Here is a 16,900-nt window from a genome sequence, read left to right on the forward strand (position 1 = left end):
TAGGTTATCTTCAAATAAAATGGCATGGGAGTGACCTATTAATTAGTATTTAGTTCGTCATGTGGTGAAACTAGAAGGACAACAACAAGTTGTTAATGCACAAGCAACTTGCTCCCACATTCAAAACAAATTCGCGAATAGAATTTATTCTAAAATGGTAAACTTCTCACAGTTGTAGATAAACATATTGACTATAATGTGGTGAAATAAAATGTGTAGATTCGTGTGCTTATTTTGCAGATATCTGACCATGATTAAAGTGAACCGAATATTTCACGCCAGTAAGACATTATTTTGAATTATTTAACATGTCATAAGTTTTAATATCCTAATTTTAACTTAAGAAATATAGTGACAGTGCCATTTTAATAAACTTACTCACAAGTTGTCATTAATTCTTTAAATAAGTTTCATTTCCGTACGCCGAATCAAGGCTTTATTCTACGTTTTCCGGATAAATAACGTTACGCCATCACTTCCGGTATATCAAACGTGCAGAACTACCTTGATAGAACACATTTCCAGTGCTACAACCATTGGAGCTACTTTCTGTGTATAAAAAGAGACAGTTTCTTCATTTTACATTAAACCATGGACACATTAAGTCTCCTGTAAGGTTTGTGCTTGAATAAAAATAAAGCACGTTTGTTTCGTGTTGAAGCATTTGCAGAACCCCTCGGGATACATCGGTACCATCGCCCTGCCGGACTTGGGTACCAACAGCTCATGTCTTTTCTGTATACTTAAGGTGCTATATCACAAAAAATCATGTGTTATCCCCTCAATCAAAATGACACAAAAGTCATCCGTATCCATCAAAAAATAAACCGACCTAAGATCAGTACAGACAAGAAAGTGTGTACTTATCAAACAGCTAGTAACACAACGATATGAAATGAAAATAATTCATCGTTATGGAAGCTATGATATATCAATTTTAGGACAAATAATAGACAAAACACGCAGAAAAACCGATAATTTACTTCAAGTGTCAAAAGTCATATCAGTTAAAATAACAGAAGACAATATTACCACAGAAATTAAAAGTTTAGTAAAATAATCTGCGACAAAAGATACCAGGTGCGTGCTTAAATATGTAAACTAAAACAAAAACATGATAGCTTTTACAATAATCACGTTACTTGTGAAGGGGGCTATATAATTATATAACGAAACACGTCAGAGAGTTCTACTATTACGGAAAAATCCATAAAATTTAGATACATCATCATGAAATTCAAATTCAATATATCCCTTCAAAATATTTACTACGATGAATGATATATAGTTACAATGTTACTTGTTTCCTGAAGAAGCAAGCACCTGGCGTTTTCTGGTACTGCGCAAAAGTTCAAATGTTGAATACAATATACCCTTTCGAAACTTTTTTATTTTGACAAGTTAAGATATTCTTGAATTCTACGTGCGGTTACCGTAACGCACAGGTGTTGAATTTATGTAAAGAAAGCTTGAAATATGTAATATCGGCGTTTTACACACAAAAGTTGTGGTTTATAAGAAATAAATTAACCAAATAAAGTTCATGTTATTGTTTGGAGATCAGATGTACTAATAAACTTTGATAATGTGGCAGTTGACCTCAATACAATCGACACTGTTTATTTTCCAATACAGGTAAATCCAATATTTGTTTTACAATAGATCTATGACGGATTATCTTTGAACACCCCTGGACTTAATGACTCAACTGCCACATTATCAAAGTTTATTAGTAAGGACATTATAATTATCATGATGAATACTTGAGCACTTTAACGGAGTTATCCGAACATAACCGAAAATATACGGTTTGTAATATTAAACTGAGCTTTCAATTTATTGACACATCTATTGAATTAGGGAGAGGTTGTGGCTATTTTGTCACACTGATATTCAGTAATATTGAAATTGTAATATAAACCAGACAGCATAATGCACCCTTTTTACTTCGATCACTATTAAGGGATATGACCGTTGGGTTATCAATTACAACATTATACTAATATTATATATCTCTAAGACCTGTGAACAGGCAAGAACATCTGTTTTGTTATGTCATCTATATCAAGTAAAATTGCAGTTGAATATAAAATAAGAACTTAATCGGTTAAAAGTTTGAATGACGGTGAATCCGCTGGACACCTGCAGCGTATTCAAAACAATATAACCATTTTGGCACTTTTACGCTTCCTTAGTGAAACAACATTTACATCGCCAGGAAATATTTGCTATCGTCGTGTGGACAAGCCTTGTCCCAGTGTTTGTTCGACACTGTGTCAGTGTGGAAATACTGAAATGTTTAACTAATTTTTAAATTCTCGACTTTAATAGACAAAGGAACAAAAAAGAAGATAAAACTGATATTTTTAGCCTAAAAACAATCTTTGTTTCCGGTAACATGCTCAAAATAATTAGGGTATGTAAGTCGGATTTTTTAAAAAAAAAAAATTTTTTATTAAAGGAGACTTTTCGGAAATTATTTTGTGTCAAAAAATGAATAAAAATAAGGAGGTTATGCGTTAAGAGCATCAGTATGTTGGTTTCTAACATCACCGACCATGTTTAAAGCATAAAAAGTGCAATATTGCAACTTTTTGTTAAAAAGTTAAAAAAAAAATATCCAAGGCCATAAAAAACATTTAGGGTCGAGCCAAAAATTTAGGGTAGGTCGGGATACCGGAAACGAACATTTTTTACGCCTTACATGTGTCTTTGTTTGGTTATATCTGTACCACTGAAAATAGTAGATAAAATGTAGTTAATGAAACTGCTTACGTCCGGGTACTTCCTAGTTTAATGACTGCTTTCAGGTCGAAAATGTAAATTATAACTTCAAAAAAAATCATTTATTTTCTATACAGTCCAACTACGAGTACATTATAAAATTAAAAAACAACAACCAAAAGGCAACAACAACAACATTGCTGCAATGTAATATAACATTGTATTTGCTATAAATTTGTTTACGTAGTTTTTTCATCAAATAAAAATGTATATTTCTATGTTATGTTTTTTTTTCAGCAAATGTACTTATACATATGTTATGTTTTTTTATCAAATTTATTTCTATGTTAATGTAAAAATAAATGTAGCGTAACATCTTCGTATTTTCAGAAGTAGTACAAAACGAAACAACAAAAATGAAAGGACAATAATCAGAAAGACAGCAGTCTATGTTAGGTACTAAAGTAAAATTATATACATAAAGAGGTCAAAACAATCCAGGTCCTCTTTTAATGGTATGTGACAAACTGAAGTTCAAAACTCCACTCTTGATTCCAAGAAGGATAAAAAGTTACAGGACCGTTTATATAAAAGTTATCACGTTTATGTTAATTTACAAATCATATCTGAGTCGCGCCGTAAGAAAATCAACATAGTGGTTTTGCGACCAGCATGGATCCAGACCAGCCTGCGCATCCGCGCAGTCTGGTCGGGATCCATGCTGTTCGCTAGTTAACGGTTTGTCTAATTGCAATAGGGTTTGAACGCGAACAGCACGGATCCTTACCAGACTGCGTGGAAGCGCAGGCTGGTCTGGATCTATGCTGGTCGCGAAGCCACTATGTTGGTTTTCTCATGGCGCGGCTCAATTATCAATAAAAGTACATTACAACGAACCAAATGTTCAGTTCTAAACAGCTCGTTGCCTGTCGATATGAAATGAAAAAGTAAAAGGTTCAATGTCATAAAAGAGCTTTTAATAGGCTTCCTTGAAAGTTTTAAGAACAAAATTTTTTATCATATTAGTAAAACTCATGCATTGAAGTACCAAATAATTATACCCGATATTACAGCAGATGCTAACAGTTTAGTGGAGTTATGGGAAGGATTGACTCCAGTGGGTGTTTATGACAATATGATATAAACAATGCATTTTTAACACGCAAGATCACTTGTGAATAGGTATAATGTGTTACAATAGAAAACGTCACAGATTTCTCGTATTACGGAAAAAGGAATACACATTAGACAGATCATGCACGCTGAATTCGCGATATCCTTTCAAAATCTTTATTTGGAAAGTAACGATGCAAATAATATGCTTTTAATTGTGTTTAAATCATTGTTAATTATACGTTGTGGTATAAAATTGAGGAAAAGGCGAAAGTATTATACATTTGCTCGTGGGATGCAAACGATCTTATTTCTCTATTAAAGCATTAAATGACACAAATATCTTAATTGATAGTAAAATGTCAAAATGAAAGAAAAAAGGACTTAAGATTACATTAGTGTCAAAGTGCAAGGAATTATTAAAAGTTAAAAACGCATCTGAAGTGAAATAGAATAAGAAAACAAAATGTGGCTGCATAAACTGCAAAATCTCTTCTTTGCTATACTTCTTCAACAATTAACCTAAATGTATTCGTACTTAAAATCATGCACGGAAATATTCTTGCATATATAGCAAATGGAATTAAATTCGTAAGTGTGATATTTGAGATTTGTTCGTGAATCACGTGTTTTTACTTTTTTTCTTTTTTATCAAAGAAAAAAAAAACTGAATAATAATAATAATAATAATAATAATAATAAAACGATCACACACGCCCCCGCTCTTGTAAATTAAACCCCTCCCCTTTTACTCCTCCAATCGTTCCTCATCGAATAATCTAGTATATGCATTTGCAGTCGAAAAAAAAATGTAAATATCGGTTGTCGACAATTGGCAATTTTCCGTCCGATTACGAAGTCTTCAATATACGAGTTCGGCATTTTCCGACATTTAGTGGAAGTCATTTGCTTTATTTGCCACACCTACGACCGAAGACTGCCGAAGACTGCCGAAGTAGCAGAAGAATCAACGTAATCAAACGGAAATCGACGACTTTCACTTCGGGGCCACCACTTTAAGTTGTCAATCCTAAATCATTGATCATATCTACTTACACACAGTCACCGACTTTTCATCTTTTCTATAATCTTATTTTTGATCAACTAATATTTTTAATATGATTGTGTTACTTATTTCCGAGTCAAACAGTATGACCAAACTATGTCAAGTACTCCGCAGCTATCCTCTATCAGATCTTAACCAGCAATACATTAATGATAATTCATTTACAAATAGATATTTCAGCTGTAAAGAGATTTGTAATGTCATGATTTATGTATCCATATATATTTTTTTTCGGGAGAGGCCTTAATAGTCGTTGATAAACCGTGACATGAATCAGCAAACCATTTGTACAAACTTTCATTTATTGTAACTTAATACCCGTAAGCGTGACAGTTTGGAGTTATTAACTCCCGGTGAATAATTCGAACTAAAATTTGACGTAATTTTCAAGGTTTTTAAACAAAAGGGAAATGTTATATTGTCATGACTTTAATATCAAGTGAAAATCAGTTGTAAAACCATTTCTTTTTTTAATCATTTTCTGACGTCACAATACAATCGGAAATACTTTAAACTACAATATATCTATCAAGACGATGTGTGTGTGGAGGACACTTGAATCTTAAGTGGATGATTTTTCAACGTTAAATGTTTATCCATATGATTAACGATTTAAACACCCTTGCGCCTCTGCAAAATTAAATCTTAAGCATACATTTTTTTGTAGCGCTAGAAAAATTATTTTGGACATGTTGTCGGTGCAAAGACGAAGCACTCTATTTTGAACTGAGTTGTAATTACCCGGAGATTTAACCAGATTAAATACAGCCCTTGCAAAAACCGGCCTATATTTTCGCAGGTTATGTAAAAGTTGGGTTAAGCAATTGCTTTGAAATTCCTTACATGATTTCGACTTTACGACCCAACCAGAATAAGCTATACAGTTTTCAGAAATTAGATCAAAACAAAATGTTTTTACAGCCTTACTTGATTTAGTAAAGAGAAGGTAAACGTAGATATACAAACACAGTATAATGAAACCTTTAAGGAGCGAATATTGCCCATATAAAGACATACCTTTTTTTCTTTTCAATTAGAAGTAATTAATGGAGAATAAATAAATGGTTCTTTTGGAAGCTTTAAATGTGACATAGGAAAATAATAGCAGACTCGGTTTGACTGAGTTTGTTCATGACACTTAATGGCAGGATAACGTAACACCTCTCTCCCACCGCCACCTCCCCATCCCCCCAGCACTGTCTTAAGAGGAATTTCTATTACACGTGTATCGAATAGACTTCATGGTCACAAAAGACTAGAAAGTATTACAACACCGAGTCCAAGTTTGAAGAGACTTATATTAAAAAACACATTTCCGTCTTCACAGTGGCGGTCGTTCTGGTGGGGTCGCACTGTATAAGATTAAACGAGGACTACTACAGTTGGCTAGCATGGCTGTCTCAATAGCTTTACAGAAAAATCAAACTGATCGAGCAGTCTTTAAGAATAAAACAAATATTTAACAAACCTAAAATTTTCTTTATCTCGCCATATTTGGTATCTCATGTGGTCAATGGAAAAACTATGCATGTATCTAATATGCAATCACGAACTTTCTCAAAAGATATTTATACTGATTTATAAATTGATTATTGAATTATTTAAAGAAAAGATTTGTTTAACGTATACTTATTGGTATGAACAATAATAATATTTTTATACTCTCCTTTGTTACTACCTAGTATGTACCCATTTACCCATGATTTGTATGTAACGATTACAGGACTGGTGTATAGTATTTTGATGTTACTAATATATCATTAAAAACATTTGACGTATACTTTTATCTTATTGTTAATCCGGGTATAGAATATTTTTGCGTTTCGTCACCAGTATCGAGTACACAGACGGTGTGTATGTAAAGTATAAAATGGTTGAACAGACCGCGATCAAATTAGATTAACTCTTTCCGCAACAGCTACGATCAGGAAGTTAGATATAAGTATAACACAAACAGCTCTTTGTTTGATTGTTAAAAACTAGGAAACGGCATACTTTGAAAACGATATTTACAAATATTTGTTAACGGAAAAAATAGCTAAAAACATCAGACAAATTGATAACTAAAAAAAACAAAACAAAAAAAAAAAAAAAAACATTAATGATGCTTTCATGGCAAATTATTTGGATTGGGACAGTGGCGTTTTTGTCTCAGATAGATTACGTGACATCGCATGGACGCTTGAAGCAGCCGGCACAGAGGTCGTCTGCTTGGAGATATGGATTCGATAATCCCCCAAACTACAACGATATGGAGTTGTTTTGTGGAGGCTTTGGGGTAAGTCTGCATTTGAGCTTGGTAGATTGTTTAAACCATTAGTTGGCTAATAATTCAAATTTTCATTATTACTTAATTCCATTTCTAATTTAATCGAGTGAAAAAAACAACACCCAAAAAGACAATCAAAAGTATCGTGGAAGCTTAGGTTTTACGCTGTTTCATTCAGAAAGTTTTATTAACAACGATCCGTTAGAATATAAAGACAAAATTAAATTTACAGTTTTTGATGTCCAAAGTGGCTGAAATTGACACAAACTACTCTTTCAAAGCTGAAATTTGACGGTGATTTAAAAAGAAATCAGTACGTTTGACCATAAAAACAGTTGCATTACCACTCTCCAAAATTTTATTGCCAATATTACTTTTAAAACTCGACACGGGAATGCATTAAATAATCAGTCAAATAATTGATTAATTAAGTAAGTAATTAAATAATTAATATATAAGTATTGGAATAAACGAAGCCCTTTGTTTAAAATTGTTTTAAGTATGCAAATATAATAAACACATATCTTAGGGCATTTTTTTTTAAGCCAATAATCTTTTAAATGATATTTTTTAAACATTTTTTGTGAAATTCCAATTAGTGTGCGTGGGAAATGACCGAGGAAAGACTGAATAAAGCACGAACATTAGAATATGAGTAATTTCAAAGATAATTTCAAGTGGCGGTGATACGGTTATTCATATGATAATTGTACAGAAAGCGCATCGCGTTTGCTATTGCACTAGTTTAAGTGAAATTTAACAAATGAATGGAAATGTTTTACCCCATTCAGTCGAAACTTGAAAGGGAAACATTGGGAAAATAGAAAGTAGATTGATTTGTCTCTAATGACCGTAGTTTTTGTTTCATTACAAGATAAACGTGTAAATGCAGACGATCTTGCGTCTTTATTATTGTCTGGTATTTTCCGCACAAACGTGCACTAAAATAATTTACCTTGGTTTGTATAAATATCATGATATTAAGATATTATCTCGATAGAATGTGCTAAAAGTGCTACATAAAACATCAAACTCTACCTTCGAGCGTCATGTACGTATCCGATATGATCTCGATTTTCATTCGCAAGGCCAAAGGTCACAGGACCGATATTATTCCCGTTTCTAACATTGATAAAATATATACATTTTCAAAATGATCACAACTGATGAATTATGTATAATATTTTTATCTGTGTATTTGTACATGACAAATAGATAGATTCTATTAATAGATCCAACGAACGTACTTAGACCAATATTTTTGAATAACATGTTCAGTTTTCAAATATATCGAATCGCGCAATAATAATATGAGCCGCACCATGAGAAAACCAACATAGTGGGTTTGTGACCAGCATGGATCCAGACCAGCCTGCGCATCTGCGCAGCCTGGTCAGGATCCATGCTGTTCGCTTTCAAAGCCTATTACAATTAGAGAAACCGTTAGTGAACAGCATGTATCCTGACCAGACTGCCACTATGTTGGTTTTCTCATGGCGCGGCTCATATTTTTTTTTCAATTTTAATGTTTGAAATGACACAAAAATACACAGAAGTATAGATATGTCATTTTAACCTTTACCCTGCTAAATTTCTTAAATGAACTGTTCATTCATTCAGTTTGGGCAGTACCACTTATTGTTCGAAGGGGTGTTCACCGAAAAATTACTAACTGAATAGCGAACAGTGCAGGCTGATATCTTGGTCTGCACTGGCCGCAAAGGCAGAATCACTTGCCGCCAGCAGGCTAAAGGTTAATAAAATAGGCAAACGAGCTTGATACTTTTTAAACCTTTAGAAAAGGCGCAAAAATAATGAATATTTCCCTATATTTTGTCAGTTTAATAAAATTCGGACGCGTTATAATTAAATCACAAGTGCGTAGCAATCCGAAATCAGTTAAGCATAAGATTGGGATCTGATATCACGTTTTCCGTCTACTGTGGAGGAAATGATAGTTGTCTCTCGTGTGTAATTTCATCTTTAAATTGGACATTTCTTATATAGCACATTATTCATAAAAATCGCGTTTACTAGCCCTTTGGCTTCTGCAGTAGTAAGTCTAGAGACAAAATAATGCTTTATTTTGTAACGTATTACTATGAGTCAGTGTGCTGATGCACACGCATTTAAAACAAGAACTATTTAATCAAATGATGCAAATAGGTCAATCAATGAATAAATAAATGAATAGATAAATAATAATTATGATCAAAATATGAAAAAAATGACGGTGATAACGATAACACGAAAACAACAACAACACTGGTGATGACGGTGATGATAATGATGATGATGATGATAATAATAATAATAATAATAATAATAATAATGATTATAATAATAACAATGATAATAATAATAATAATAATAATAATAATAAAAATAGTGATAGTAATAATAATAACAAACCATCTTCTCCAACAGGCGTCCAGTTAAGACAAAAATGCCCCTCTCCAGTAAACACACATGCATACATAATACGCCCTTAAAAGAAAAGGTTTTATTTTTTGCAGGTGCAATGGAACCCTGAAAACGATGGTCGCTGTGGTGTTTGCGGCGATCCTTTTAACGCTGCAGTTAAACCGAATGAAGATGTAGATGGCAAATATGTCGTAAATGGCGTCATCACCGGAAGTTACTTCAAAGGGGATGTTATGGAAACAAAAGTTCAACTAACTGCCTATCACAAAGGATGGTTTGAATTCAGGTATTTAATTATGAAAGTCAAGTAGCATTAACCTTTAGCATGCTAGATAAATTGTCGTCTGCTGGAAATGTCGTCTGCTAAAATTGTAAAGTTCATTCAATTTGCTCCAAAATTGGAAGAAATATTGTCAGAGTAGCAAACAGCTTGGAACCTGATCAGACGCCGATTTAATCGGCGTCTGATCTGGTTCCAAGCTGTTTGCAAAGGCTGTTAAATTCGCCTGCAGCAGGCTAAGGGTTAAATTACCTGAATACATTCTGATATTTTCTTTACAATCAGGAAATTATTTATACAATGCTCGCCATTATATCTCTGTGAAAACAATGCATGTTAAATTGCTAAGTTTCTTGTGATAACACCATCAATAGAAAGCAGATTTAATGTAGTGACGTATATAGAAACTGCATGTAACTGGAGATTCATTAATGCTATAACTCCCTTTTGAGCTTGGAGACCAAAGTGGAAGTCAGTTACGCAAAAACCTAGTTAAAGGATATGACATTTGTTGCTGTGAACATCAAAACTGAATAGCAAATTAAGATTACAAATGATGTCGAAAATTGAAAATGATAAATCAATACTATTTTCACTGATACATGTACTTCAGCTTGTAAGACATACAGTGATTTCATACATGACTTCCGTTTTCGAGTGCTTCTTATCGACTATATAAATAATAAATAATTACAGCTCAGAACATATTAAGAGGCATTATACATAATTGTGATTGCAGTTTTTAAATACTTCTTTTTTTTTTAATCTTTTTTATATAAAGTGAAGAACGAACTTTCTTAACTTTGAAAACAGTGACACAAAATTTGAAGTTATTTCCTATTACGTGTTGTTTTTTATTTTCTATAAATTTATTGTCAAAAAACTACATGTCATGAATTACAACATTGTGGGTACATGTATATTCAAGACTAGGGTCCAGATATAAACCCATACTTCATTTGAACAATTAATATTATATACCTTTCTCAAATGCGCTCATTTGATTGGTCGAAATGAGTGCACGCGCGGGTCGGCAAAAAGCGATATTGACTTGCAAAAGTGATAATGACTGTTGTGATATCACGTTTTCTTATATGTATGCAATATGAGCCTGTCGAATGAATGCATTTGAGAAGAGTATATAATATAACAATTATAGACTTATGCTTCGGTCAATATGTGTTTTTACGGGCCTGTAAAAATGATATTGACCTCGGACGCAATATCACTTTTTACAGGTCCATAAAAACACATATTGCCGTCAACATAAGTCAATAACTGTATAATATAATACAAGATGAGCCGTGTTATTATTTGCATTTGACCTCGCGTTAATAAAAATCGTTGTTGTTGATCTTGAAAAAAAAAGCAAATAAGTAAGTATTCAATTAAAGAGCATAACACCGCCCCCCCCCCCCCCTCCCCTCCCCACACTCTGTAGTGACCGAACAAATTTAATAAGATTATGTTCTGGCTTTCCAGACTGTGTCCTCTGGCGACTCCAGACACTAAGGTGACACAGGAATGTTTGAATCAGACTTTGCTAAAGGTTGCGGGCTCCAACATTTCCAGGGTAATTTTAGAAGATATTAAAGTCGGGTCAACAGGTTCTGGAATATATACTTTCAACCTTCAGTTGCCTTCCAGCATAACATGTGAGAGATGTGTCTTGCAGTGGAAATATAACACAGGTAAAACAGTGTTTCTTAAACTTGTTCAATTGAAAATACAAAACATATAATTTGATACCATTTGCATATTATTACGTACAAATTGCATTTAATTAAATATAAATTTCATATAATTAAATACAAATTAAAATTTACTTAATACAAATTGCATTTAATGAAATACAAGTTACTAAAATTCACCATAAAATACACACGGTAAAATAAAAGTTTCATAATTATTATTCACATTAAAGAAACTTAAAACCATCACTTGCGTTATTAGTCATGAAAAATTTCAAATCTATAATCTAAGTAAGGTTAAGTCATTTGATATGCTCATTGTATATCCTATAATATGCAATACTCGCATTTCTATAAGACTCGTGTGGTGTTCCATAAAATACATGTTATAGTTCCGATAATTGTGTTTGTAAGAAAATATTCCAATACTTTTATAGAAAATCTAGAATCTACACTTTTACACGAATAGAAAATTAAAATACACTTCTTACTTCTCTTCATATATTAAAGAAACTCAATTTCCCGGATCAATAGCTTGATTCTACATGAGTATGCAGTAAGTTACTCGACAACTAATTTTTACAAAACAAAACAAAAAAAAAACTTCCTAAAAGAAATAATTGTTTACATTCAGGAAACAGTAATGGCTGTGAGTCCAAAGGCTGCTGTATCGGTTGTGGAAAGCAGGAGAACTTCGTCAATTGCGCAGATATCAAAATTACTGACGTACAGTCAACGACAGGAAGTAGTTCATCCGTCAGCCAATCAGCTACCATGACTGCGCTGACGTCATCTACTACATTGCAAAGTTCCACGTCTTCAGTAATGTCTTCCACGTCATCGTCGACATCTACACCAAGGTAAGACATTTATAGCTGCCTTTTTTATTATTCGCCCCCCCCCCCCCCCTCCCCCACGAGGACTGAGGAATTTTTATTATGTTTTTGTGTTGTCCGTCTGTCCGCCCGAAGCATGGTTAAGAGTTTATGAATTGCACACAGAAGATAGAAGTACTGCTATTTCTTCTATGCAGTAAGTTCAGACATTGTCGAAGATAGAAATACTGCTATTTATTCTATGCAGTAAGTTTAGACATAGTCAACTTTTAAAAACGGACCATTGTCATCCATCAAAGGTTCGTCGAATTGCTACGGAGCCATGGTTAACCGCTTCAATTCGAAATGCCCTTTTGTGCAAATACCTGCATTCTGCTTTAATATTTTGATTATTTTAAGGTTCATTTTGCAACGTTAATAAAATATTGAAAATATCGTCTTTATCAAAAAATGATTTTCTGTGAAGTTTTGCCTCATTTTGCGATAATACGCTTTATTTCTCTATTTGATTTCAGCACCACAACATCAGCTACAACAACAACAACAACAACATCGACAGCCACAGAATCATCATCTGCCTTGACTACCAACTCTCAAACATCATCGTCGCAATCATCATCCTCATCAACAGCAGCAGCAACAACAACAACCGGAAGCACGATGTTAACTTCTACCTCGGGTTTCGTTTGCACAGCTGTGTATCCCTACTCAAATATTCCCGGTATAACTGCATGGTGCTATATGAACTGTCCCCAAGGTTACTGTCCGCCAACTCATTGTCAGTGTTCAAACAGCTGAGCGAAATCCGTGTTATAGTTACTTTACAGTATTATCATGTGGGAAATACTTCCATTTTAATCAAAGTACATACATGAGTATGTTTTCATTATGGTGCTCTTTTTGTCGACATGGTTTTGTCAGTTACAAGCATAATATAAACCATGCAAAGCCTCAGACTGAAATTTATTTTATTCAGCAAAGCTATTCACTACTCATAAGACATCGAAACCTTTTTACCATTGTTTTCACGTAGCTATGATACAAAATAAACAACTAAATATATATTGAATAAGGCAGTAAAAATATTGAAGCCATCTTTTTTTTTTAAAAATGAGAGAAAAGAAAACTGGCATCCAAATATCAAATACAGTATTTTAATGTCCGAACTTTCTGGTATCTAGATACCATTCACACTTCGATCCAGCACACACCTTTTCTGAAATACAGAATTTTATCCAATTTCCTTGAATGTATGTATAGTACTGACATAACACTTTAAATCAAGCTTAGAATCTTTGCTTGTTAAAAGTTACTATTGTTAATATTTAGATTTCCAAAATTACTGTGATCAGTATTAAAGTTGATTGTGTCCGCCATTTCTTTTTTTAATGTTTGCGCATGAAGTTTAATGAAGTTAAATAGATTTATGAAAAATGCTTGATTACCTGACTTATATTGCTAAAGATCACCAGCAAACATCGAGAATCTGGAAGGCTTCAAGTAACTATTTGTTTGAGTTGAACGCGCCAACTTGAAAATGCAGGAACGCTAAATTTTCGTTTCTAATTTGGTAAATCGTAGACCACTAAATAATTCCTCCCTTTCGAATAATAGTTTATATCTATTCAATAACGTTTTCTATCATTTGACCTAATTACACTGACTCCGCGTTCTTTGTGTCATGGATTTTGACTGGTACCCGGCATATCAGCTTAACTTTCATCTTTGTGTCAAATAAAAATGACTTAGTGTTTGAAATTATTTTTTGACCAGTGGCACTGTAGTATTTTTCAATTTATCGGAAAATTTAGTTTGGTAAATCAACATTTACTTCCAGTCGTTTATTAACCCGGTAAGTCACATACTGTAGGCGGAGCTTAAATTGTAAACAAAAATAATTTCAAACACTAAACAGGTTATTGTTTATTAGTAAGCATTACATTTATCAAATTAATTTTATTGCGCGGCTGGGCCACGCCAAACCAATTTAATTAATTTGATACATGCTTACTAATAAACACTAACCTATACGTAGGTTCAGGTAAACTGCATCAGTTGCAGTAACATAACAAAACATCCGTTGATTCTTTCATTAAAAATGCTCGTCACTTACACACCAACATATTTACGTCAGTCTATGAAATTATGGAATCTTTTATTATGACCTTCATTCCTCTGTTAACTATAATAAAAGCTCACCCTTTGCACTAAAGTATATGTTGTGATTTAAGGAGATGCCAGTTTCCCTTATAATTTCACTAAGCACAGAGAAGACGCAACTATGGCTTAAAAGGTCTAACAACTTGTTTCTGTGATAGAAAACTGTCAATAGTAAAGTATGAACCATTAAGAATGAACTGTGAATGGTGAATTATGAAGTGTGAACAGTGAACAATGGTGATTTATGAAGTGTGAACAGTGAACAATGGTGATTTATGAAGTGTGAACAGTGAACAATGGTGATTTATGAAGTGTGAACAGTGAACAATGGTGATTTATGAAGTGTGAACAGTGAACAACGGATCATATGAAGTTTGATGAGTGAAATATTATCTGTGAAATATGGAGTGTGAAATTATCACGTGTAAACTGAATTATGTAGTGTAATTGTAATGTATGAACTATGAAGTGTAAACTATTGATTGTGAGGTCGCCAGTGGGTTTTCTCAAATATTTAATGTATAATTTGAAGGAATCCATGCAGCATATTTTTAGTAATAAATCAAGACTTGAACAAATACTGTGCGTCATACTGAACATTTTCTTTATATAACATGTTATATACCGTATTCTCATTAAATACTGAAACATACGTGACGTTCACATTTACGATATAGCATACGTTGTATTCCCATCCATGAAATTAACATTTTGGTTACATACTTTACATTCACGACTAAACATACATTACTTTCACCACTTAACATATAATACTTTCTGATTTTTTACTTAAGACTTAACATATAACACTTTCTCGTTTTCAACTACTTAAGATTTAACATATAATACTTTCTCATTTTCTATTTAAGATTTAACACACAATTGCCTCTCATTTTCTACATATGCAACTTATCAAACACGGCAGTATCATTTGCTTATTTAAGAAAGAATTTATAGCAAAAGAGTGCTTTATCACTATTTATGCACGATGGGCGGTTATACGTCGGGCGTAATAATTTCACGAGGGCGCAGCCCGAGTGAAATTATTTGTACGACGTATAACCGCCCGAGTGTATAAATAGTGTTAAAACACGGTTTTGCTATAAATTATTTCGATTCTAATATGCCCTTAATCTAAAACAGTAGATAAAATATAGTAGCGCTCTTTCTTGGTCGCAACAAAAACTTTGACGTCACCGCACGTTAACGTGACGTCATTCTAGCGTAAGCGTGTTTTAACAGAGACAAGCATATTAGAATAATATATATTACATTCTCGTTTACTACTATACATGTATTACATTAATTTCACTACTTTTATTCGCATTTACGAATTTGCAGACATTTTAATCACAATTTACTTCTTTAATATTTACCATTTAACATAATCAAACATATATGTTAAAAGATGTATATTGTGGTTGTTTCACACTTTACGTTACTACCAATAGAATGTTTTCAACAGAGCAGTATGTATAATTAACAAATAATCAAGGCCTTCGAGTTGTTTATCGTCTGATTTACCACGGTTCATAGTTCAGATGCGTAGAAATTGAACCACGAGGGCGTTAGCCCGAGTGGTTAAATACTGAAGCATCTGAACGATGAACCGTGGTAAATCAGACGATAAATCACAAGAAGGCCTTGATTGTTTTCATTCTGACATGCTCATTGATATATTTTAATAAATTTTATACTGGACTTCATTTACGTGAGGAGTAATGTATCGGACGTCATGCGGCAATTTAACGTCATAATTGACGTCATAATGCTCTCTTACCGGTCCGCGCGTCAACCGTTGTTTATCGCAGAATATACAGAGCTTGATTTTCTTCTTTCTTTAACTGGAAATCAAATCGAGCCATGTTAGAATTGTTGTTTCATGTTTAACCATTTAACCTGTCAATTACATCAATAAATGTGTAAAAAAGTCGATTCTTGAATTGTATTGCCTCCAAAGTGAGTTAGCTTACATTAGATAAGTATTATTTAAACAAGTGTGTGAAGTTGGCGAGAAGTTAGACATTGGACATTGGACATTGGAATAGAGAACAACATTGGACATTTAAAGCGTGAAGTTGGCGAGAAGTTAAGCATTCGACATTGGACATTCGAAACAAAAACAATATTGAACATTCAAACCCAGAATGACATTGGCCATTCAAACAAAAACGACATTGGACATTCGAAACAGGATCGACATTGGACATTCGAATCAAGAACGACATTGGACATTCGAAACAATAACGACATTGGAAATTCGAATCCAGAAGGACATTGGACATTCAAACAAAGAAGGACATTGGACATTCGGAACCAGAACGACATTGGACATTC

At 33.3% G+C, this 16,900-nt stretch overlaps 1 protein-coding gene across 1 annotated transcript; it reads left to right on the forward strand.

Moving 5' to 3' along the window:
* Positions 1-6,777: 6,777 nt before the first annotated feature.
* LOC123542162 (uncharacterized) lies at positions 6,778-16,498 on the forward strand. The gene is made up of 5 exons (XM_045327846.2): positions 6,778-7,181; positions 9,689-9,882; positions 11,359-11,567; positions 12,202-12,427; positions 12,919-16,498. The coding sequence occupies exons 1-5, from the start codon at positions 7,005-7,007 to the stop codon at positions 13,199-13,201; spliced, it is 1,089 nt and encodes a 362-aa protein (XP_045183781.2). The 5' UTR covers positions 6,778-7,004; the 3' UTR covers positions 13,202-16,498.
* The last annotated feature ends 402 nt before the right edge of the window (positions 16,499-16,900 follow it).

Source organism: Mercenaria mercenaria, chromosome 19 (assembly GCF_021730395.1).
Source record: "Mercenaria mercenaria strain notata chromosome 19, MADL_Memer_1, whole genome shotgun sequence".
In the NCBI taxonomy this organism is placed as follows: domain Eukaryota; kingdom Metazoa; phylum Mollusca; class Bivalvia; order Venerida; family Veneridae; genus Mercenaria; species Mercenaria mercenaria.